At 39.0% G+C, this 25,555-nt stretch overlaps 2 protein-coding genes across 4 annotated transcripts; one reads left to right on the top strand and one right to left on the bottom strand.

Annotated features, from left to right (window-relative positions):
* Positions 1 to 305: 305 nt before the first annotated feature.
* On the top strand, positions 306 to 18,577 carry LOC135080993 (collagen alpha-1(I) chain-like). Of its 2 annotated transcripts, none has more exons than XM_063975725.1 (32): positions 306 to 558; positions 954 to 1,175; positions 3,093 to 3,252; positions 5,504 to 5,666; positions 7,606 to 7,996; positions 8,072 to 8,178; positions 9,284 to 9,397; positions 9,851 to 10,048; positions 10,556 to 10,630; positions 11,067 to 11,177; positions 11,259 to 11,519; positions 11,615 to 11,812; positions 11,892 to 12,008; positions 12,098 to 12,188; positions 12,271 to 12,368; positions 12,451 to 12,612; positions 12,691 to 12,735; positions 12,817 to 13,023; positions 13,113 to 13,364; positions 13,457 to 13,637; positions 13,806 to 13,948; positions 14,098 to 14,314; positions 14,437 to 14,597; positions 14,747 to 15,016; positions 15,124 to 15,285; positions 15,429 to 15,644; positions 15,774 to 16,035; positions 16,333 to 16,449; positions 17,137 to 17,294; positions 17,807 to 17,922; positions 18,042 to 18,144; positions 18,346 to 18,577. In XM_063975725.1, exons 1-32 carry the CDS (start codon positions 489 to 491, stop codon positions 18,481 to 18,483), a joined length of 5,286 nt encoding a protein of 1,761 aa, XP_063831795.1. In that variant the 5' UTR covers positions 306 to 488; the 3' UTR covers positions 18,484 to 18,577. The 2 variants fall into 2 exon arrangements, with proteins under 2 accessions (XP_063831795.1, XP_063831790.1); XM_063975720.1 differs by having other exon boundaries at positions 16,300 to 16,449.
* Positions 18,578 to 18,867: 290 nt separating this feature from the next.
* Positions 18,868 to 25,375, bottom strand: LOC135080976 (daxx-like protein). 2 transcript variants are annotated; one of them, XM_063975700.1, is made up of 7 exons: positions 25,095 to 25,375; positions 23,594 to 25,028; positions 23,281 to 23,452; positions 22,520 to 22,591; positions 21,603 to 21,865; positions 21,344 to 21,527; positions 18,868 to 21,263 (listed from the first exon to the last, which is right to left on the bottom strand). In XM_063975700.1, the coding sequence occupies exons 1-7, from the start codon at positions 25,158 to 25,160 to the stop codon at positions 19,763 to 19,765; spliced, it is 3,693 nt and encodes a 1,230-aa protein (XP_063831770.1). In that variant the 5' UTR covers positions 25,161 to 25,375; the 3' UTR covers positions 18,868 to 19,762. The 2 variants fall into 2 exon arrangements, with proteins under 2 accessions (XP_063831770.1, XP_063831772.1); XM_063975702.1 differs by lacking the exon at positions 22,520 to 22,591.
* Between the last annotated feature and the right edge of the window lie 180 nt (positions 25,376 to 25,555).

Here is a 25,555-nt window from a genome sequence, read left to right as displayed (position 1 = left end):
TACGAACCATTTGCTTTTTCGAGTTATGCGTATCTTTTGGTAAGAAAATAAAACCTCTTTAAATGTAGAGTCAGGTCAGTTTATTAGAAGTGTGTTTTTTCATTGTTTGTTGAATTGTACCTTATGGTTTATGGTATTAAAATTTAATAACTGCCCCTGAACCGATAAATCACACTAAAACTGAAAACATTTCGCAATTAAGTACATTTATCTATATTCACCAATGTCCTCAATTGTGTACTGGCCGTTCATTGATCTTCATTATTTTGACACCAATGCGTTAAACATTTAGATGCGAAGTGATGAGTTAGAGGCCCGTCTTCGGCGTTCAGTATCGCGGCGGCCTCGGCCGAGGAGCTCACATTCCCGCCATGGGAGGGACAATACCGCACAGACCAGTCTGTAGGCTATAGCCTGTAGTCCCGAAAACGCGCCCTCCGGGATGGATCTAATGTACACACCCCTCCGACGTATTTACCCGGGCCGCTATGGCTCTTGAGACGAGGGGACGTTTACTCCTTTTATTGTTCTGCCTCCTCAACGCGGGAAACGCGGACGGTGAGTAAATGTCTCTTAATTTGAACATCTTTATTTTTGTTTTTCGTGCATGACCACGCATATTTAGGAAAACACCTGCACGTTTTAGACGTTGTTGAACATCAATTTGGGGCTATCGAATGCCATATGAATTAAATATCGCGAACACACGTTGAACGCGGGGAATGTAATCCACGGAGGATATTGTAGATGTGCCTACCCTCGTAAAGTACTTATTGGCGTATGAAGCGTGATCAAAGTATTAATACGTTCTATTTACAGGTAGAGTCGCAATTTTTTAAAAGCAAAGTGTTTCTAACTTGATTCTATAGCGTGGTTTGAGGATTTAAAAATCACACTTTCTTGGAAATGAAACTGAAATAATGCCTCAAAATTATTTTTTTTCTGGGGCCCAGATGAGGCAGACATCTTCGACATCCTATCAACCCTAAAAGAAGAGCAACTGCCCGATGGCGTGGCCCGCATACCAGGTCGGTGCCAGTCGCCGACCCTGCCCGAAGACCAGCTCTCGGCATACCGGCTCGACGAGAACGCCACGCTGCACCAGGATGCCGCTGGCATGTTCTACAACACCTTTCCTGAAGACTTCTCTGTGTTAGCCGTAGTGCGATTGTCAGGTGAGGATTTGCAACTATTTTCTTAAATCTGACTGAAGGAACCAGACGTAGGCATATTCGTATAAGTTCGAATGCGAAATCGATCATTTTCTGTAAATCAGAAGAAAAGGACACAATAAAAAAATGGTCTTCTTCTAGTCATTCTAATTCAGGTAAAACAAAACTTGTAACACATTAGGATGAAAAGATGGAACAATACCTATACATACAGCCTAATGTACCAATATAGGTGTATGAGTATGTACTTCAATTCCAGCCCAAACTCAATTTGTAATTGAATGTGAATCTTGTCAGTATTTTGTGGCGCTCCGTGTTGATTTACATAATCAAAAATAAATAAAACGGGAGCTTAGCTTCACGTACGTCAATATTATTTAAATTGGTGGTATCGTATTTTAATAGCGTAATTACTTTCTCAACGCTAATAAGGAGCAGATGAGTCGATCTTCCCTAATTAGGGCTCATTAATAACTGGAACGTGCCATCCATTAGTCCAAGTCAAAGAAAGGACTTGGCATTAATTTTGTTAACAGCCGTTTCTTGAGCGCACTATGCAGGGCACTTGAGCTTTTTATTGGAAGTATTTAGTGCTAATACATTGTCAATATTACTTAGATTCAATAAGAGTGCACGTTTCGCTTATGTTTTTAGGTTAAGTTCTCGTAATAATTGACTCTACATTAAGTAAGTACGAGCAACAGTTAAAAGTGAAATATTGAAGTTGCACCTTATGATTATAACTAATTATGTTTGGTAATATTTTGCAAGAACACATTACAAACAGGTATTCGATACCTTGCATAGACTCACACTGATATTGTATTAAATAATTAAACGGTGTAAACATGCAAATATTTTTCAATGTCTGTGTGAGTAAATAAAGACTTTTTTTATTTATTTTTTATTTGGTTTTGAAACAAACTGTCGACTGCACAAAAGAGGAGTTAAAATATCTTAGCTTATTTTTTTACTCTAGCACAGAGACGTATACCAATTCCAAAAGCAATTAGTTTTATTAATAGGTACGCTCATTTCAATTCCATGTTTCTAAAAATACGACTCCTGGGCTGAAAAAAGCATATTACGTAATGATATTGTTTCTTTTTAATATTTTTGATACTGGAAATAGACAGACGTGGGTCCTCGTACCCTAACATAAACAGTAAACAAATATTTTGGCTCGTTTTAAGAATGAAATGAAAAACTTTTCATCAACTTCGCAAACATTACATTTAACTAAATTAATGTTCTTTTACGAATAAGCAAAGTTTAATTACACATCTAAGGCATTCAACGTAGATTTTATTGTTACATTCGAACTAGACTGAACTGCTTTAAACTTTAGCAATTGAAATTAATTAAGACGTGCGCAGTTAAATAGGTCGTGTGGTTTGAATGCCTTCACTCTAATTTCGTTTTGCATCTACTGTAATTTAGACAAACTAGAAGTATAATTACAACAAAGGAGTAATTTATGAGCTAGTTTTAATAGATGTTCGTTCGTATTGTAATATTATTAATATTTTTTTATTTAATTCACTTATTATCTATTAAAACTTAAAAACTAACTACAACTGTTGAAAATACAGTTACGTACGGGACTAGCGTAGTTGGATCGCTAACAATTAGGAGTGAAAGATCTCAAGTTCTCAACATTCGATTCCGATAACTGGATGATTACCTTGTTGCTTTCATGTCGCAGCTAAATCCCAATCCTCTCTTCATGCTATAGTACCTACTCGGATGTGTCCCTTAAGGCCCGAAACTGCGTTAAGCGGGCCCGGGCGCGGTTTCATACGAAAGTCCCCGCGCGGGTGCCCGCGACGGAGCACTTTGTATGAAACCGCGCCAGGGCCCGCTTAACGCAGTTTCTGCCTATAGCTGAAAGTTTAATCTTCTATTTTTTACATGTCGCAGCCAAATCCCAACGTCCTCTCTTCGTGCTATACTCGGACGCGGGGGACGAGCAGCTTCAACTAGTAGTGGGCGAGATGGTCGAGCTCTACTATGAGGACACCAACGGAGACCCTCAGGATAATGAGCTGCTGACATACCGCGCCAATGTTGCTGATGGGAGGTAAACCACATCATATTTACTACCATTTCGGCCGTTTGGTGTAGTGGTTCAGAACGGACTACTATGCCGAGAGGTCCCGGGTTCGATTCCCGGCCGGGCAGAAATTGAAATGATGAATTTTAATTTCTGTGACGGGTCTGGGTGTAAATATGTATAATATTTATGTATTTAATAAAAAAAAAGTATATATAAGTAGTATATCCGTTAAGCTAGCACCCATAACACAAGCATTGAGTTGCTTACTTTGGGGCTAGCTGGCGCTGTGTGAAATTGTCCAAAGATTTAGATTTGTCCAAAGATTTATTTCAGATCATAAAAAAACACTTTTGCTTTACATCATCACCCTATTGTCTTTACCATTTCAGTCTAAGTACTAATTAGAGGAACACTTAGTGTGGATTCAGAATAAAGGCACACATATCAGTGAAGTCACAGTTCAGGCTCAGTACCGGCACAGTGCGAAATATTATTTCACGCAGTTTCTATGAACGCATCCCCACTTGTCAGTGTCAGTGACACAGTGCTCTCAGTGTCAGTGCCGACACCGGCAATCACAAACGTATTCGTTGACGACGATATTTTTGTAGGATCACGGATGCCGCCGCGGCATCAAAAACAAAATAACTTACTTCATAGTTTCTGAATAAGAATATTGAAACAGCTCTCTGACATTTTAAAATATTCAAAATGTTTCACTGACGCAACACTGTAGCACTGATACTGAACTGAGCGGACACTGTGATGGAACTGTGGCTTCACTGATATGTGTGAATCGAGCTTAAATACTAGCGCGTAGATATGCTCGTAATCCTGATGTCAACATTTTTATTAGGTACGTTTCTCAATATGACTATCGGCCCATAATTTACTCCTTGAAACACTGGGTCTTTTTTTCGAGAAATCAGGTTGATTCAGGTCTGCAGAGTCTTCAGCAAAGGAAACAATTAAAGGTGACTTTTCTGTTTGCGTGTCCCAACTCCTAGAGTTGAATCCACGACCTCGGGATCGGGTGAATAACTTTCTTACCACGCACGACGAATCTTTGCCTCTTTACGCTTCCGTTAACCGCCTTGAAGGCATTAGGTTAGAAGGCCCACTGCTGAAAAAAGGTGCTCTTTTGTTTTCCTTGCATTATGAACTCCCTATGAACTGAAATAATCAAGAATTAATTGTTTGTTGAGATGTATGAGAATCACGAAACTAAAATGCTGCTTCTAAAAATATTGAAATTGGAGCTCTCCCTCTCGCCAATAATTGAGATATCCACACTTCGGCTGCACTACTAAGGCTCGATCCACTTTGAAAGCGTGGCTGCATTTTCCACTGTTTGTATAATGTTGGTTGCAACATACCTACATACTATGTACTACGAGTATGTGTATAAGATAGATCACCTTTTTCCGTTTTAAATAAGTATAAGTATTTTAACCATCTTAAACCATAAACCGTATTTTTGGAGTTTATTTTGTACTTTGATTCAGTCTAAACTTCTAAACCACATCAATGCTATACGCTCTGGCTCGCTCGTAATTCACTTTTTATCACGTATTGTTCCAATTAAAGTTTCAAATTTTGCTGTCTCGTGCCCGCTCGTACATTCAGTGTGAATACGCTATAAGCCCTATACCTGATTTTGACGGGCGCGCAGACCCTTCGAGAACAATACGGGTTTAATCGAAAAATTCGAAGCACCTGGGCCTGTCCCATCTAACAACGTCACGTGGTTTTAGGAGAACGCTTTGCAAAACGATCTTCATCAAGATAGTTCCACTGATTCTACTCGTTTAAGAATAAAACCTCCATAATTTATTGCAACTGGCCACTTTTAAAAAAGTTCCTTTTGTTTTTCTTACAGTGTTCTTTTTCAAAATGACTAAAACCTGCATAAACTATTGTAACTGGCCATTATAAAAATTGTTTTGATATTCTCACGATGCTCTATTGTTTATTGTACCTATACAAAAAAGATAAAATAATGTAATTTGATTAGTAGTAGAAAGAAAATGTCAAGAGTAAGTTAAATAAAAAATCAGTAAGTGAAGCCTTATTATCATAAAAAACTGGACTGTCTCTCGCGTGAACACACAAATTTCGAATTCCTATAAATTCAAACGGATCGGTTTTTTGCGGGACACATCAAAAGGGATATTTGTGCAAACGTTAATATTAAAACACGTATACTAATAAACGGAATCCTGCAAAAAACAGGACGTCCTAATAGTGAGATTGAGATGAAACATACCTCCTACAGATGGCATCGTCTAGCGCTCAGCATCAAAGGCGACTCGGCGACCCTGTTGGTAGACTGCAACATCATGGAGACCCTGCGGCTCGACCGCAAGCCTGGCAGCAGCTTCAACTTGGCTGGGACCCTCGTCGTGGGCAAGCAATTCACCGCGGACCAGTTCTATGAGGTATATAAGAAGAGTTTCTTTAGAACTTATGCCCGCAGTATTCTTAAAGAGAATATAAGTAATTTGTAAGTCCTGTTAACCCCTCGTGGTAAGCGAAATATGATTGTGTTACGAGTTCACCACAATAATCCAGTGGCACGGCGAGGTTCGAGGTACGAATTATTCCCTGAACGTCGCTTCCCATAATGTCGCTCCTCAATACTATAGGGATGTTACGAATATGTAGCTTCGGTTATGGATAGGTACGGTTACGGATATTGAAATAATATTATACTGGCTTCCGTTACGGTTACGGATATCTGAGCTAAGAATGCAAATTCCAATAGTTGTCCAACACAGTTCATGCCTTACGAATAGAATGGGCACAGAAGAGATTTCTTTGGCATCTGTCACCTTCTTTTGGTCTTATAAAAAAGCTTTTATCTTATGGGAAAATACTGATGTACTTGAAAATGCAATCATTAAATCAGCGTAGGGACTTGCTTGACTCTGCCTACATCCGAAACTATCCGAAACCTTTGAATCGGTTATGGTTACGGTTACGGATATTTTTATATTTCGGATATCCTTACGGATATCCATAACATCCCTGCTCAATAGACATGACGTAGCTTGCATTCCCATTACATCGCTCTTCGTCTTACTGTAAGTCCCACGACGTCGCGTACTACTTATGGTAGAGTCCTGACCCGAAACTGACACCATTGGGATATTGTCGCTTTCGAAGAGGTTTTAATAATAGGTACACATTCTTAAAATTTTCTATACACGCGTTCTTATAGCAGTTTATAAATTAGATAGATACAGTTGTTTACTGACAGTAAGATAGGAGAGGCACATTAAGTGTTCGTTCAGTCAATTGGCATTTCGTCATCAATACGGAAGCCTACAAAATATATCACAATTATTATTTTAACATTGAGCATCGATTCACTCATTTTTTTCAATAGGCCAAAATATTTTTTTGATATTACGATTTATTATTATTTCTATTTAGGAGTATAATCCCAAGTTTCACCTTGATTTCGTAATGTAAAGAATTTTCATTTAACGTCAAAGCCAAAAAAATTTCGTTCTCCATTACAGTAAATTGCTCACAAGTGTTCTCGGCGTTAATCTAATTTACAAATTCAAGATTTTATATTTATGATAATTTTATTTTAGTTCTAGTCTCTAGGTAGACGCGGTTATTTTTAGAGAAATGTGTAACAAGAACTATGCAGTTTTGCACCACCTAACTTTATCCGTAACTTTGACGATAACCGGTGCTTTTTGTATTGAGTTTGACAAATTTTTGACGTTTGTTAAAGTTAACGTAAGATGGTGCAACCCAACCTTGGAATTTAACTATTATGTTATTAGTAAATAATTAGGGAGTACGTAAATATCTTAACTATCTACATAGAAGACTAGTAGTTGAAGATTCAGATCATTATTTTAGCCGAATGAAATATCAGCGGGTGTTCCTTTGGTATTTTTTATAGTCCTACTTCTGTCTTTTCTACTAAATACTGTTCTGTAACTCGACGACAGTTACGGGATACGTCTTTCTTATAAAAATATTTTCGTTGACGCCCATTAGCCAGCAGTTTACAAAGTAGAGGGACTCGGAATCCTTCGAAGAATCGCTTTGAAGTCTGCACAACTGGTAGAAGCTTCTAATTTCGTTTCACAACATGTCAAAGGAGGGACGAACACTTTTGCGCTATAATAGTCGTCTAAGCGTTATCCCCGGATCAAAGATTGAGTAAGGTCAAGTTATGCTTGTTAGAAGTTCCACATTTTATTTCTTCTTGATGGAATCAAGATGGAAGCGATTAACTATAAACCGAAACATCTTTAGATGAAGTAAGTTCTGAAGTATCCACTATATAAAACACAGCATTTATTTTCATGGCACATAGAAAAACATTTAAAATGAAACATGGTTTGTCTACAGGGAGATATCGAAATACTGCAGATCTCAACCAAACCCGACACCGCATACGAAATGTGCACCACCATTGCTCCTGACTGCGGATCAGGTTACATAAGTGGATTTAGACAGGAAAATACGTTCTACAATATCGTAGACAAAGAGCTGGAACCGAAAATACACCTTGAACCTCAAACACAAGCTCCAAATCTCAATACCCTAAGCACTGGAGAGAGCGACAACAGTAGATATGATCACATTGGAAGAAGAAGGTTCTTTCCAGACAGAAATCGGTCGGAAAACCACTGGGATAGTGCTAGTAGAGATTTGACCACAGAACGGCCCGATTCGCCAGTACCTAACTACGTTCAGTACGTCGGTGTTACTGGTTCTTACCCAGCTATGACTGATTCTGGTAAGTTTTGAACGCAGTAAACTTTTAGAATTTCCGTTTAAAGGCACTTCTGTATTCTTCCTTTTTGTTTTTTAGACGAGAACAGCATATTTGGCAGCTTTTCAAATGAGTACGAGGTTCTGCCTACAGTGCCTCCTATTACTTTTGCAACAGCTGAAATATTGGACAACACTACACCAAGAGTAAGTTGAAGGAAAATTATATAAAATTCTTATTTGCAAGATCTTTTAAACTTGCTTAGTATAGAAAAGTACCCTGCTTACATTGTGTGTGACTACGTGGTCGGAGGCAATCTTTAGAAATCTATTCTTAATATTATCCTACCTAATTACCACTAATAGAATTTAACCGCACACTAGTGTAGACGTAGATAATTACTGTTGAATGAAAACGTTCAAAGCCATAGTTTCTGTGCCTGTAAGGCATTTTGATTAATTTAATATTCCATTTTGATACGTCACGTTAATAAATGGCAGTAGTAAAGTTTGCGTCAATAAGGATTCGGTAATAATACAGTACTTATAATAGTATTGAAATTAATATTGAATACCGATGACCTTGAATGAATGACTCGAATAAGCTAATTGAATGCCAACTAAAATAAGTAGAGATTATCTTCAGACGTCCATCGTCTTGTTACTTAGAATATAGATTGAATTTGACTACACAAATACAAAGATCCCAGCAGATACGAGTAAGTATTTTATTTATTACGCCTATAAATCTTTAAATCTCGGGACTTTTATAAACGTATCCACTAGTCCAATCTTATTACTCGTACGTATGGTAACAGAAATGGGATATTTATCAGCATTGACATCAATTCGTTCGCGTTAAGGATTCCATGAAATAGGTACTAATGTTATAAGAGGGAATTATTTAGGTATTTGGTTCGGCTTACTTCAAATATTTGTATATTTAGTTCACATTATGGGTACTTAGGCTTCTTTGTATAGAGGAATTTATTCTTCCTAAGTAAAACGTGAAAGCGAAACTTTCAACAAAATAAATACCTACGACAGACTCTACGTCTACTTATAAGAAAACTGAGCTTCAAAACAACGAAACCTAATGCTGCTAGATAATACAATGTCACTCTGATGCTGTTGGTCAAACAAAATTCACAAGGAAAAAAGGAAAACCAAGTATTTTACCGATTTCTTCTCGTTTAGCTTTGGAAGTCAAATCAAATGATTCGTTGCTTTTACAAAAGTTTTCTGATAAAGTCCATACTAAATGCACACATTACGTAATATCTTTTTACACCAATACCGGATGCGATTACAGCTCAAGCGAGGAGACGACGACGATTCGGAAGCGACAACGGTCGTGACGACCGAGTCGTACACGCCGATGACGACCACCGAGGACGACGACTGGCTCACTCACCCGCCGGAAACGGTAAGATAAGCAATTTTCGTATCTCTTGCAGTTGTGATATGTGCTATTTTTCAACACACTAGTCTGATATGCTGGTGACTGTGTACGCCGTCAAAGCCACCATGATAAGGTCCTAACATTGAACTCTGCAAAGCTGACTGACCCAGTTCTTTAGTAAAAGGTTAACCTAGCTACTAGAAAAACGTTTTCTTTTTAAGGGAAAACTTTTTAGAATACATTAATTTAAAATCACTCATACTACCCACATTTATAAGTTTTTTTATTAGTTCCTGTTAACCCCTCCTGGTAGATAAGCATATGCGTATTACGATTGGGTACCTACACCACAATAGGCGAGCGGTGCGACGGCGCGGCGTAAAATAACTTTAGTTTAGTTAATTTCCTCAAAAGCTATAAATTTTCATCTATTATTCCCAAAAATGATTTCATAAATCACTTCCTTCTAATAAACAGGGTAACGGTTCAATCAGCTACGATTCTTCCGAGACGTACTACGACTATGGCAGCGCGGGGACCTACATGGGGCCGCGCGGGTACCCTGGCCCGCCGGGCCCGCAAGGCCCCCGGGGCCCTAAGGGCGAACCGGGAAAACATGGTGCAGAAGGACAGCAAGGCTTTCCGGGCGCACCTGGACACGTATTCGTAGTTCCGGTAAGTTTTCTGTTGTAAAATTATTGAAGAAAATCAACGAAACTATTGCATAGTCTGAGATAGAAATTAGCTATCTTGCAAACAAACACAACCAATTAACATTGATGCTGAAACTATCTGTCATGTTCTGTATGTAAATGAAGCTCTATCTTTGTTTGCCTAGTGAAATTATTTTGTACTCTCTGTTTGAGTAAATCAGCATATTAGTTTCCATTTACCTACTATCGCAGTTCCAAATTATTTTGAACTACACGTAAAATTGTAGCATTTAAGCAATATTTTAATCTATTTCAAATCAAAAACAAGTAGGTATATGATTGAAATATGTAGGCATAGGTACCATCGGCAACAGTGTAAACTATCCATTGCCTGTCATGTCGTCTCGTTCTATCGCAAAGAATCACCATTTGATAAGAGCGAGAGCAAAAACGGAAATGGATAGTTAACAGTGTGGCCGTGTGTTACAATATGTATCATGCTCATGTAAAAACTCTTTTGTTTCTCTAGCTGCACCAATCTGGCAACGAAAAAGGTCCAGACGCTCAAGCAGAGGCGCTTCGTCAAATGTTATCCCAACACATGGCAAGTACAAACTCCTTACATTAATTTCAACTTATCGGCGGTGAAACATTCCATTTCTTATTTTTCCTTCTTTACGAGGTCTACCTACATCAGTTTTTCTTTACAGTAAAGCCACTTTGGAACGCTTTCGGCGCAAAGTTTGTTCAACTTAATAGATTTTTAAGCTTCGCCTCAAAAATATCCGACTTTAACAATTTTAAGGCGAAAAGTTTTGTCACGTTTCTTTAAGTACTAAGGAGTTATGGTATTAAAAGACACAATTTCAAAATACGCTTGAAGAATTTTCGTTCTTTGAGTGATTTGGTTTACGACCATAAGTATAAAGACATTCTAGAAGTATTTTACGGTCATCGGCCAATAGATTTTTAGCTAGGTACTAATAACTTTGAATTATTTTTCCTGTTTCTTACTATTTGCTCTTAACTTATATTTTTAGGCTGCAATGCGTGGTGCCGAAGGGCCAATGGGACTGACTGGCCCTGTTGGACCGGAAGGTGAAATTGGACCAGAAGGACCTAAAGGAGAACAAGGGGAACAGGGTGAACCAGTAAGTACTGCCTACCATATACTAATACTTTAAATTCTGTGATTTTTAATGTGTAATTAAAACCTGTTTTCTTCATACCAGGGTCCACCAGGTCCTAGAGGTATCGCAGGTCCGCCTGGTCGTTTAGGAAGACGAGGGCACGCTGGTAGAGACGGTGAACGGGGATCCCCCGGGGCTACAGGGCCTAAGGGGGAACAAGGGTACCCAGGACTACCAGGCATGCCTGGTGATAAAGGCGAAAGAGGAACTCCAGGCCTTCAGGGCGAATCAGGGTTACCAGGGCAAGATGGGCCCCCTGGAGATGACGGACCACCTGGACCACCAGGTATCACTGGTGAACTAGTAAGTTTTATCTAACCAACGCTTACAAAATAAAGGCCAAAAGCCGTTATACCACTCAGAAGACATAATTAAACAAATGTACAATTTATTAATAGGGACCAAGAGGTTTTATGGGACCAAGAGGCTACCCTGGATTAATTGGTTATCCGGGAATACCAGGCATTGAAGGACAACAGGGTGCAAAGGGAGCTTCAGGACAACCTGGACCGCCTGGTCCGCAAGGCCAGCCAGGGACAATGGGCCCATCTGGTTCGCCAGGCCCTCAAGGACCTATAGGATCTCCAGGAATACAGGTGAACTAGCATTTTTCTACCTGTTTGCTAATAAACAAAATAAGTTAATTAATATTACGATAAAATGTTTTTTGTTTAGGGTCCGCAAGGAAAACCAGGCATTTCAGGACTACCCGGCCCAGAAGGTTCTCCAGGAACACCAGGAAATCCAGGCCAACAAGGATCACCGGGAGATATAGGACCTCAGGGACCACAAGTAATAAATTAATATTTATTAAAATAAAATGGGTATTCATTTCAATTATAATAATTCATGGTGTAACCAAATAACGAAATATTTTATAGGGAATGGTTGGCTTTCCTGGCCCACGTGGATTGAAAGGCGATGATGGGCCCCGTGGTTTGCCAGGGGACAAGGGGGATAAAGGAATAAGAGGTAATATTATTTGATCATGATTTATAATATACTATGAAAATCACTGAATCGGAAATCATTTTCTTTTAAAACTTACTTTTAGGTATCGAAGGAGAAAAGGGAGAAATAGGGCCAAAAGGTGATCGAGGTTTACCAGGAGAACCTGGCCCACCCGGTGTTGAAGGTCCAGAAGGTCAAAAGGTAAACAAGTTGCTCAAAATTTCCGTTATACTAAACTTACTTACTTTTGTTTTATATCTACATAATCATTGTTTTCATACAGGGAACAGAAGGACCAAGAGGAGAAACTGGACCGATCGGTCTATCAGGCGAAAAAGGTGCCACAGGGCCTCAAGGACCACAAGGGTATCCAGGCAGTCAAGGTGAAAAGGGAGACAAAGGAGCTTCAGGGAGGCGTGGAAGAAGGGGCACCAAAGGAGTTATGGTAATTGGAAATACCCGTTAATCAAATAAGTATCTGACGTTGTTTTATACAATCTAAACATTTAATAAATCTGTGCAGGGCTTAACTGGTACACCTGGAGATCGAGGTGAAACGGGGCCAAGAGTAAGTAAATATTAAAATAACATTTAATATGAAATATCTTTTTCCGAATGTAGTAGCAATTAATAACGATTTAACTTTTAGGGATACCGAGGACCACGAGGCCGTAGAGGGTCTGATGGGCCACCAGGTCCTAAAGGAGACACAGGTCAGCCTGGCCCTCCAGGCTCTATAGGAGAAAGAGGACCACAGGGTTTAGAAGGCGTTCGTGGATTTCCCGGGGCAGTCGGTCCACCAGGGCCTGATGGGAAACCAGGCATGCCTGGACCACCTGGAGAGCGAGGACCAACGGTATAACTACTAATAATTAGACCCAAAAATGATATTTTAGTTAAATCTCTGTGCCTATGTAAGTGCCCTATACTATTATTTACTTACAGGGTGAACCTGGAGCATCTGGATTGACTGGGCCATCAGGGCCCGTGGGACCACAAGGACCTATTGGCGACGCAGGCCCGGCAGGCCCACCAGGATCGCCTGGTATCCCGGGAACTCCTGGTGATGTTGGCGCTCCAGGGGAAATGGGCAAAGAGGGACCACCTGGCCCACCCGGGCCGGAAGGAAAACCTGGCCCTGCTGGGTCTCCAGGCCCATCAGGACACCTCGGAGAAGCTGGATTACCTGGACCAATAGTATGTTGCTTTAAAAGAAAATGATATATTTCATTCAATGTATAATTCATTATTTAGGGCTAGTTATTTAAAAATAATAATACCTAATTCAGGGTGCACCCGGAACAAAAGGAGACATGGGTTTGCCAGGTCCACCTGGCGTAAGAGGTGACAAAGGGGAACCTGGTGAGACTGGGAACGAAGGGCCTCAAGGACCGCAGGGACGTGAAGGACCACGAGGGTCACCAGGCCCCGGTGGCCAAAAAGGAGAAGTTGGTGAACCGGGACCAATAGGTACGAAGACTAAATTAAACTGTCATGCACATACTGCCTATCTTTTTAAATTTCTTTGAGACCATAATAATTGTTTACATTAAAAAGTAAGTACGAAGCAAATATTTCTTTATAATGTAGATAGACAAATGTAAATACCGATCCATTCAAATAAGCCACTTATTTAAGGACCAATCGGCCGAGATGGACTGCCGGGCCCAAGAGGACTATCAGGCGCGCCTGGACCAGTAGGGACTCCTGGCGAAGACGGCGATAAGGGAGAAGCTGGACCGCCTGGCGAAAAGGGCTTTAAAGGGGCTTCTGGTGAACCGGTAAGTATACTGAAATTACAGCTAATGATGAAAAACACTGAAAGTTTCATCTTTCCATAAGATACAGCAAGTTCCATTAAGTATTTCTACAGACAAGTCTATTGCCACTTTAGTATAATAACTCTAAAGAGTAATTTCACATACAATAGGGTCCACCTGGTTCACCCGGCATCCAAGGGCTCCGTGGTGAATCTGGATCAGTGGGCTTGCCGGGCGATAAGGGCCCACCGGGTGATCTTGGGCCTCCAGGGCCACAAGGGGCAGACGGCCCACGGGGCCTTCCCGGACAGCAAGGACAAACTGGACCACCTGGTGAAAAGGGACAGCAAGGATTCAAAGGCGATACTGGAGACACTGGACCAATCGGTAAAATGTTACAACCCACAATTATTATTGTGTTGGCACGTTACATTCCATAGATAAGAACTGCTTAGCTCATGTCATAATTACCACGCATCTTTAAATCGACTTCGTTTTTTTAATTATAGGACCTTCTGGACCAATCGGTTTAACCGGTCCACCGGGAAGACGCGGGCCGAAAGGAGTGCCTGGTGAGCCTGGGCCACGGGGTGCAGAAGGCCAGCACGGAGAGGTTGGGAGCCCCGGCGCAGCTGGCCCACCTGGACCTCAAGGCCCTGAAGGGAAATTAGTAAGTACCTTTTTGCCCACAAAATAACATAATTATACTGTTTCAGCTTATACATTTTATTGATAATTCAAAAGCTTTATTTAGTTTTCCAATCGAATGTCATCAGCATTGTGTAAGTCAAATACCTAACTGATATTTGTATATTTTAGGGGCCAAGAGGTCCAGCAGGTCCGAAGGGAGAAGATGGCCCACCAGGGATACAAGGAGAAACAGGAGCCAAAGGACCACCAGGGCCAGAAGGCCCCAAAGGAGATACAGGGCCAGCAGGCTTTCCTGGCGAGCGAGGCGAGCCTGGACTTCAGGGAATCAAGGGTGAACCGGGTGCAGACGGCCCGGAAGGCAGCACCGGGCCTCCAGGACCAGCCGGCCCTATAGGTCTGGCTGGTAAGCCAGGCGAGATAGGAATGCCAGGAACTCCGGTAAGAAAAACAAAATATAAATTATATTTTGCAAAGCACATGTAACAAAAAATATCCTTTAGATCACGCCCTTTAATTAATATGTCACTTTATCATTACAATCGTAGGGTTCTGAAGGCCCAGCTGGCTTACAAGGAAGCCCCGGCATACCTGGCGAGAAGGGTGATCTAGGACCAAAAGGGGCACAGGGAGAACCCGGCCCTGCAGGTCCTACTGGACCACCAGGAGAAGTTGGACAACGTGGCGTTCGAGGCCCCCCTGGACCCACGGTAAGATTCATAAAATGTAATCAAATGAAAAGGTTATCAACTAATAACTTTAGGTCAAAAACTGCATCAGCACTCCGGGATGTTGGAATGGCATGATATAATACTGGATTACGTTGAGATAAAATTACTTTCTACATTCATAGGGTGACGTTGGAGCTCCAGGGCAGGTCGGAATCGAAGGACCACCAGGGAAAATCGGTTTGCCAGGCGCTCAAGGGCCAAGAGGTGAAAAAGGCAACAGAGGACCTAAGGGTCACATCGGCGATACTGGGGCGATGGGATTAAAAGGGGACCAGGGTGAAATGGGCAAGCAAGGGCTACCTGGACCCGCTGGGCCGCCAGGTGCTAAAGGAGACATGGTAAGACAAAAAACATAATAAACATGCATGTTTGCATGTTACAATGTGACGATTTGAGTAATATAGAACAGAAAATTATTAGCTATTGCACAAAAAAGCTATGAATCTCACCAAATCTGAATTTCGCAGGGCCCAATTGGACCTCCAGGGCCGAAAGGTGATACGGGACCAACCGGTACTCCCGGACCAGAGGGCCCGCTCGGGCCTAAAGGCAATACAGGTCCTGAAGGAAGGCCAGGCCTGCCAGGCCCGCCTGGGACTCCCGGACCCCCGGGACCAGCGGCGCCGGCACCACAAATACCAGCGGAGTTATTCGCTTCGTATAGACGAAGGAGGCGAAGCGTCAATATGGAGTCGGCTGAAACTACCACTGATGATAACCTTGATGATGGTGAGTAGTAATCTTTTCAGGCGCTGGTCCGGTAAAAGATTAGACACGTAATAATTTCAGTTCATGATAAAAACCGGACCAATAAAATTTAGGTTTCAAGCTCCACCCACAATATAATTTATTGTTTCTCAAATCGCAAAAAATAGAAACCAACAAGAGTTTTAAGAACTAAAGGTGAATCCTAATAATTCAAAAACAAGAAGCGCACGCAATCACACATCACGTAGATTAGAAACTCATGATTCCAATGTTCTTGTCTTTCAGACGAAGAAACAGAGTGGGCAAGCGAGGTTCTAGCGGAGATCGTGACGGCACGAGCGGCGTTGGACGCTGCGCGCAGGCCGCGAGGGTCGAGGGCCAACCCCGCGCTCACGTGCCGCGACCTTCGCACTACCCACGTTAACCTCACTGACGGTAAGGCACTGGACACTAGAGATGAGTTATACTAGGTAAATTTGATACTAGGTGCACCTATTCCTAGTATTTATTAATACTCGATCCAAATACCTGTTCCACCTAGTACGTAGTAATTTAGCATACTTGACGCGACTAGTGCGGACTAATCCACGTAATATGACTTTAAAATACAATTTTCTTTGAAAAGATACAACCGTAGTATGAATAATGCAATTTGAAATTGAATAATAATTCCTCCCTTCATACTTACGGGAACAGCTAAGTACTTACGAGTGTTTCTGCTTTTCTCTGTACTCTAATGCTGTCTTATACTTACAAAAAAGTCAGTATCTCTCCGAGTTGTGAGCTTCTGAGTTCCATTTCCGTGTGTTGCAATAGTCAGTTTATGTTCCGAGTTTGGTTCCGCAGACTTGAATCATGACTGTCTGAAATAATTATGATTCCATGTTTCGTAAGGCACGTTTAACCGTCGTCGGTCTGATAGAGCCAAAGTTAAACGCCTCATGCGGCTCATGAGTGTTCGAGCATTCATTCTTCGTTTTAGACCACAACCCTAGCAGTAAGTAACAGGGTATATCAGTTGTGTAAACGCACAAGGTGGAAGAAGAAGAATGGAATGTTTTGCTACTGCCTTCTCCCAACACTATTCCCCTTTATACGCTCATAATAGATACCCGTTCCTAGGCTACTACTGGATAGACGCGCGCGGCGGCGGCGCATCCCGCCCTGTACGCGCCTATTGCCGCGGCCACAGCACCTGCATTCACCCTGATGAAACTGAACTGGCGCTCTACACGGCTGAGGACAAACATAAGTTCTCGCAGCTGCAGAACGGATACAGGGTAAGAGAATGACTTTAACAACATGTAGGATATTACTGGATACGGTGCATGCCTATTGTCGCGGTCACAGCACATGCATCCACCCTGACGAGGCTGAACTGGCACGGCTGAGGACAAACACAAGTTCTCGCAGCTGCAGAACGGATATCGGGTAAGACAATGGCTTTATAAGATAGTCCAATGCAATAATTTCTAGAGAATGCTTGGAAGCTACTTGAAACTCTTTGATAACACGTCTCTCCTTTGCAAATCCTGACTAAATTATTTATCGGTTGCGGTAATAATAATAATAACTTAGGACTGGACTTGTGACTGGGATTTGTATCGTTTTTGCTAGGTCTGCAGAAACCGGGATGTTTTGTCACATCTTCAAGATCTTTAAAGATTTTCACTCTTTTCCTCTTTCTATAAGTTTGTATGTGCAACTCAAAAATTGCTGCTTAAAATAGAAATTCTGCACAATCTTAGAAAATATAGGCAAAAAACAAAACACTTACCAATCGTTGTTCCAGATAACATACGACGGTGAAGGCTACGGCGCCATCCAGCTGCGATTCTTGCGGCTGCTGTCCAACGGCGCGAGGCAGAACTTCACTTACACCTGCGTCAGTACTAAAACAATACAACGGTAATGAAACTATTTAATAACACTTTATATCGATGATTTTATTGTCTGTAATGAAGATTATGAAAGTCTTATTAGTATTTTGATATACAAATAAATGTTTTGGTAATTCTTTTATTCAGATCCGACATCCCAGCTGACACAACCAGGATCAGCAACATCAAGCTATTTGGAACTAATTCTGCTGAGTTCAGGGAACCACAAGTGGTCAAAGATGATTGCAAGGTACTAAAAACGGTCCGTTAAAAATATTTAAACCTCTTACCTTGAAGAAAAATACAAGCAATGAACCATTCATGCAAAATATGTAGGTCATATTTTACATTCCCAATCTGATGCCAATTTTTCAATGTTTCCTCTACACAGTGTTGTCAAAGCTATGCAGAGTATGTGATCAAACTAAACATGTTATTATTTTCCAAACAGGAGGGCACCGGCGAAATTGTGCTAGAAATCAAGACCTCGCGATTGGAAAGGCTTCCAATAACTGACTTCCAGCCATTAGGATACGCAGACGCTGCCCACCAGTTCACTTTCCACGCCGGACCCATCTGCTTTACTTGACGCGACCAACATAAATAAGGATAGCTTTAACACTTATGTACTTAAGACTGGACCCTTGTAAATATTGTAAATAAATGTTGTGACGACTTAATAATAGCTTTTATTGAATTTTGTAGTATACTACAAACAAGAACCCTAAAAATAAGAACGTCTTAAATCCATCATAGTAAATTCGAGAGCCAATTGTTTTAAAATTAACCCGATCAAAATTTAAACTAGATTTGTTGCCTCCTTGTCCTCAATGCAAGGATTAATTCACTGTGCCATCGGCATTGATCTATAATATGGCTCAATGACCATCAGACTCTAGTGTTCTAGAATAGATATCGACACAGTAAAGGTATCATCATTTACGTCAATAATTGGTAATAATAATACAAAATATACGTCTCAAAGACTATTTATTCATTAATTTATTCCGTTATATAAAGTTGTGATAAACTGCACGATGTTTACGAAATTATAGGTATCCTGCAATCTGCTAAGTCTTATCGCTAAACTTACACAGAATTCATTACATAAAACCTCACTACCAAATAATAACAAGCAATCACATTTCACTATAACTTTAAAACTAGGAATTAAATGCAGAAAACCTATAATATTATTAATTTTACTTAGTATAAAAATCCTTCATTCTTATCAGACTTTCCTTTGGTTCATATTTACACAAGCACATCAATGATAACATCTTTCCTTGCCCATCCTTCATCGAATTTCACTGAATTTTTCTATGCCTCGAAAATTAGCTGTTCACCATAACGTTAGTGGGTCCAATTCCGAGACTTCACGATTACTAAAAAAATAACAGTAGGTACGAATTCTTTTTATTATGTACTGAAAGTTGAATATTTCAAATTTCGAGCGAGAAAATGTTTGATCAATAGTAGGTACATAAAATAGACGTGCGCGCAGCGCAATTAGTCTGCCTCTATCCAATGATGATTTGGCTTTTCAACTACTAAGAAAAGAAAGACTGGAAGACCAGTAAAAAAAAAAATCTGTTTCAGACCCATACATTACTCTTGTGATGGTTGATTTTTGAGGCTCCTGAATTTTGTTATTTACCATACAGTACAATATTTTTGTTACACTCTATATGCAAAATGATTAAATTATCAGCTACTTAATTAGAGATATTATGTATTAGGTAGCTCACATCCTAACGACTTCCATCAATAAATGAATCTTATTATGACCATTTCTAAAACAAAATGCATTTAGTTGACAGATATCTTTTGGAAACACTGACAAAGCTAAAACCACCTAATTGCTTAGACTATAACTTATCTTCACTACCATCATTAGAGTTTCCAACATTCTGTACTTGAACAGTATCATGCTCGGCATTCGGCGATTCATCGTCGTTATTTATTACTTCGGGCCACTTTTTTGGACAGTCGGAAGAGTCATCAGATTTTTCCGTAGTAGGATTAATAGTATCTTCAGATGAACTTTCTTTTGGTTCAATGGTTTCAGCATTTATAATATCATTTGCAGGTGCGTCAGTATTTTGGTCTTGTGCTGTGTTCTCTTTATCAGTGCTGTCTGTATTTTCTACATCTTTCATTTCAATATCTGCAGGTGAATCTTCTTTTGTAGAAACAAACGCAACACTCTCTACTGAACTTGCATCGTCCTGTTTCCCAGATGAATTGTCATCTGTAGGACTACTTTGTGGTTTATCAACTCCTACAACAACAGTATCGCCTATAGATATAGTATCATCTTTTAAATTTACACATTCTTCTTCATATACCAATTTAGCATTTTTATCGTTCTCTTCTTCGTCGTCAGTTGATGCAAGAAGAATATCTTCTATTGATTCATTATATTCATCATTATTTGTAATTGCCAGTTTCTTTTCGACCCCAGTATTAGAACATTCTATTTCTGTATGTTCATCTACAGATTCTGCAATTACTTTATCAGAAAGGGGATCTGTTTCTTTGTCAGCTTTTGAATCAATTGATTCTAGATTTACTTCCGATTCAGAGTAGCTAGAGTTTTCAATACTAATAACGTCACTTGCGGTATGTTTTTTATTATCACTACTTGATTCTAAAGTATCTGAAATCGCTATGGGAGATTCAGAGTCTGATGTGTCCTGTGTTGAAGTGTTAGCTTCAGTTTCAGTATGGAGTTTTTGTAAGAGATGTAGTTCATCTATGTCCGATTCGAGTTTGTTACTGTCATCACTAATTAAATGTGTTTTATCAACATCATCTGTAATCAGATCATTTTCAGCACTCTGATTTTCTGTTGCTGTATTTTCACTACCATTTTTAGTTTTAGTATTATTAACTGGACAAACGGGTTCTTTATTAGCAATTTCTTCCTGAATAATTACCGATTCTTTTTTGCTATCTGATTTATTTTCTGATGCATCCGTAGCTTTCTCCGGAATGATTTCTATATCCACGTCCATATTATTCGTTTTGTCACTTGTTTGAATTTGCGTTTCAGATTTTTCTTGCTCGGGTTGAGTCCCACTTTGGTCATTTATTTCATGAGAAGCCTTGTCCGACTTCTGGTCCATGGCATGTTCATTTCCTGATTGACTATCTGTGCCATCAATTACAAGTTTCTCGGATTCGGACACACCTTTTTTAGATTTCTCTTGCAAAAGTCTTTTTAGTCTTTCTTTCCTTTTTTCTGTGTTTTCTAAAGATTCTTCTTTAGGCTCGTCTTCATCATCGTCATCTACAGGTGATTCTTCAGCTTCCTTATCTCCAATTTCTTCAGCCTCCAACTTGAGCTGGCTCTGTCTATCAGCATACCTGAAAATAAAATTGAGAATGATTATCCCCAGTTTCAAAAAAGATCCTAACTATTACTTATCAAAAGTTTTGGTACTTACTTATTAAAAACTTCAGTCTCTTTCTTGGCAGCAACTTTTCTGTTATCCTCCAATTTTTTCTTCAAGTCAGTACTTTCCTCGGCTGGATCAATATCAACCGATATTCTGGATGCAGCTAGCCTCCATTCATTCTCCTGTCTTCGTCTTTGTAATTTCTTTCCGCATCTCGTGAACAAGTCTCGTGCTGTAATTATAATTTTCTGTTAGAGTCGCACTTTTAAAGTTTAGACTCTATCTATAGAAATATGTTTGTTGTTACCTTCTTCCATAATGTCAGCTTCGTTCCATCCTAACTTGTCTTCGCTATTGGCTTCCCTCACGCATCGTAGCACATCGTGAAAGTCTGGGAAAGGTAATGGAGTCCCGATTGGCACTTTTTTGTTAATCCACTTCTCAAGTCGCTTGGCTGGCCCAGACGGCTGGCCAGGCCTTGCGTCAATTTGCACTCGTGGCTCCGAAGGCATCTTCGTATTGGTAAGCTGACAGAATTTTGCGTGTACACGCACCATTCTCTCTTTATACCTAAAAGTCAATAAAACATAAGAGTTACCAGTTTAGATTTAGATTAACCAGTCAACAAATAGATAGAAATTGACTCTTATTCTCTTGCTTAGTTTAACAGATAATAATAATAAAAAACAAAACTTAACAAGAATGCAAGTAATGTAACGAAATTAAATGATTTCCTTCATCACAAAGACTGCACTAGATAAATAAAGAAATTACATAGAAACCACAAATCTTAAGACTAAAAGAGAAAGAGTACCTTAACTTAATAATTGATATGCAAGACAGTTTTATAAAAGTCAATTTCAAAAGCAATTGATCTTTCAACAATAGTAAAACATCCAAATGAATTGCAAAATAAATTGTATCCAACATGTATTCAGGCTACAATTTCTAAATGGAATATGGAAAATAGGGATAGATTAATATAACGCAAATGGAATCATGGGCAAAGACTAGAAAGTAATATTGCTTACTGGACAGAAAACATACAGCATAAATAAAAAGAAATGTTTTATGCTAAATAACATAAAAAAGAATAACATCGCAATACATATTCAATGCAACACCTCATTCCAAAATTACGTCTTCTTGACATGGTATGGGATAAAACCGAAACTGAAATTAAAGCAATGATAAAAATTGTGGTTGAATATCTCACCAACACACCTTTTCAATAGAGCTTTAGGATCTTTCTCAAGTTGCTTATCACTATCCTTATTTGAAGAACTGCCATCATCACTGCATACAAAAATAAAAAGTTAAAAGCAGTGTTTTAACCACCTACACTAGTACACCTGTCTTTAGACCGATATCCTACATAAATCAAAATATCAATCAAAATAGTTTACTTTAAATTTTAACTGAGATTAGTAGTTTGAGAAAACCCTTCTTTTTTAAGGTAAATAAATAGCTTGATATTGACAAAATCAACAAATTGCAAGTCAATATATTCAGCTGAAGTTGAAGCCCATAAGAAGCATAAATACACTCGAAAGTTTTAAAAACTCAGCCATGGCTTATTTTAAAATTAAGTAATACATGAATTATGTATTACCAAAATTGTCTTAAGAAAAATATACTTAATTTGGCATTTTCTTATTACACAGACCAACATTCATTGCAGTACTTTATTTATCTAGTGCATTTAATTATTTGTCATTTTTTCAAATGCTCCCACTTTTCCTTCTTTACAAAATACATCTTAACATTGTACTGCTAAAACAATGTTTGTTTTCTAACTCAACAAAATTATCAATACCAACAAACAAACAACAAACTCAAACTATTCTTAAAAAATAAACATTAGTTAATGTCCTGTCAGTTAATTAGAAGTATAAGTTAATTTTATTTGAAACTAATTGGTGTGAAATTAACTTTTACAATCAATATCAGAACTAACATCTATATTTAAAAATTAAATAGAATACCTTTCAGTAAGTAAATAAACAGAATCTTCATCGTCATCGAAATCAACCTCCTGCTCCTCAAGTTTCTGTATAGCTCTGTGCAGCTTCTTTAGGGTTTTCTCAAGTTTGCGAATTTGTCTCTGACGTTTTAAATCATATTCGCTTTCTTCACCATACAAGAACTTTTCTGTTTCTGAAACATTATAAGAAGTTTGTTAGGCAATAGGATGTATTTCTTCTTAGTGCTTCAAAATAATAATAATCTTCTGACCTCTCTCTACAGTAATCAACTTTAGATAAATATTTAAGATTATACAAACAAAAAACTAATTACCTGCTTTCTTTTCAGTGATAGTAGCCAACACTTGTGATTTTGCCATCTTTCGTTGCAAATTCAATTCATCAACAATGTCTTTTATGTACAAATACATCTTTTCAGGGCTAGCCTTCATGGACAATATTTTTCCAGCCACCATATCCGTAAACTCTTCAGATTCTGTGTATTCTTTTGGAACCTGTCTGTAATATGTCTTGATTTTCTTCTCAACTATCTTTTTCATGTCTTCTGAATTCTCTAATTGGAAACAAAGTTTAATAAAGCTTCGATATACATGATGAAATTCACTTAACTCATCAACTTGTTCATGTTCATCATCTTTAAGTTGTTTTAGGGATTCAGGTACTTCCAACTGTGGTTTTTTATGATTTTTCTTTGGAGTACTTGTGGCTTGACCATGGTCCACCTTCAGTGGTGATTCCTCAATTTCAATAATAATATTCTCAACAATAGGTTTATTCACATTAGCAGAAGGTTTATCTGGTTTGCTGCTTGATTCAGATTCTTTAGTTGGTTCTATTACTGATACTCCAGGAATTTCTATTTCAATTGGTTCATTAGCCGACTGTGATTCTTTAGGGTACTCTAACTTCTTTTTACTATGTGGCACTTTATTCTGAACTGTAACCTCATTATCACTACCGCTAGCAGTATTTTTCTCCACCACAACTTTGACCGGACTATCATCAATTGTCACTGGGAGTTCAGCCCCAATTTGATGAGTCCTCATAATGTGAGGGGGCTTTACAGGACTATCTTCAATAGTTATTTCTACAAGGTTGGAAGAAGCTGCCTTTGGCTCTGGCTCTTTATTATTTTCCTGTTCTAAAATACTTGTTTGTTCTTCTGGTCTCAGATACCATTGCGGACTAGATGTTGCAGACACATCATCATCGTCCAATTCTACAGTCAAAACCTCTTGTTGTGTTGTTTTCGGTTTATTTAGCTTCTGCTTCTTTCGTCCAGCACTTGTTACAGAGGAAGGCGCTGTCCGTTTGGGCACTCCTGTAGTTCTAGTAACAGTGATACTAGGTGGCAAATTGTTGATAGATCGTGGACTTTGAATACGTATCGGATTTTTCAATACTTGACTTCTTTGAATTGTAGGAGCAGGTATTTTATTGACTACAACTTGTGAATTTATATTTTTCATTAAACTGAGTGGATTTATGGGTTTATTCTGGACAGTTTGTGCGACTGGTTTTTTTGATACCACTGTAGCCACATGTTTTAGTTGGTTTGGCTTACCATTTACTTTGTGTTTTAATGCATAGGGGTTTGGTATAACATTTACTTTAGCTATTTTGGTCACAGTTACATTTTTACCAGCCAATTCTTTTGGGACACAAGGAACACTCTTTTTCGCCGGTTTTATGGTCACTCCATGTATTTTTCTTGGGATATGTACCATAGCGTTTGGCATTGGCCTTATCTAAAAGAGAAAATGTACATTAGTAACATTACAACTTTAAATTCGAGTTCAGATAATTGTTTTTACCTTTTTAGTTACAGGCTCAGCCTCATCATCAGAAGATCCCAATTCGATCACATCTTCACTAGCCATTTTGTAAGTTTCTATTACACGTTGTAACTATATGGTCCTGTAGAGTTATACATCAAGAAACACTGAAACTGCATGAATGACAGATTAATTTAATGTTATTTCAAGTTTTCATTATGTATTACACCATTAAATAAATAAAATTATGCGAAAATCTGCTTCATGAAAGATAAAACCAGAAACGCTCACAAAGCTACAGTCAAAAATTGACAACTCAAATTCCACAGACAAAAAAACACAAGCAAGCGGTACAAGATAGGGATGTGCCCTTGATGTTTAAAATAACCAGTAAATACGATTACGATACGATTCACCTCATAGAGTCAACTATGCATTAAGAAACTTAACGTTCTATTCTATTCCTTTGATACGTGAAATGAAGATCTAAATTAAAAAGT

This window comes from Ostrinia nubilalis, chromosome 2 (genome assembly GCF_963855985.1).
Source record: "Ostrinia nubilalis chromosome 2, ilOstNubi1.1, whole genome shotgun sequence".
Classification (NCBI taxonomy): Eukaryota; Metazoa; Arthropoda; class Insecta; order Lepidoptera; family Crambidae; genus Ostrinia; species Ostrinia nubilalis.
The sequence above is the reverse complement of the archived record's forward strand: the minus strand, read 5'-3'. Positions and strand labels throughout refer to the sequence as shown.

What these genes read in the sequence shown, in the direction of transcription:
- LOC135080993 (XM_063975720.1), top strand. Translation starts at nt 489, where the DNA reads ATGGCTCTTGAGACGAGGGGACGTTTACTCCTTTTATTGTTCTGCCTC. An exon ending in AGCCGTAGTGCGATTGTCAG is followed by an intron (nt 1,176 to 3,092) that starts GTGAGGATTTGC and finishes TACATGTCGCAG; the next exon opens with CCAAATCCCAACGTCCTCTC. An exon ending in TAGGATCTCCAGGAATACAG is followed by an intron (nt 11,813 to 11,891) that starts GTGAACTAGCAT and finishes TTTTTTGTTTAG; the next exon opens with GGTCCGCAAGGAAAACCAGG.
- LOC135080976 (XM_063975700.1), bottom strand. Translation starts at nt 25,160, where the DNA reads ATGGCTAGTGAAGATGTGATCGAATTGGGATCTTCTGATGATGAGGCT. An exon ending in GTTTATTTACTTACTGAAAG is followed by an intron (nt 22,592 to 23,280) that starts GTATTCTATTTA and finishes TTTTGTATGCAG; the next exon opens with TGATGATGGCAGTTCTTCAA. An exon ending in AGCTGACATTATGGAAGAAG is followed by an intron (nt 21,528 to 21,602) that starts GTAACAACAAAC and finishes TTATAATTACAG; the next exon opens with CACGAGACTTGTTCACGAGA.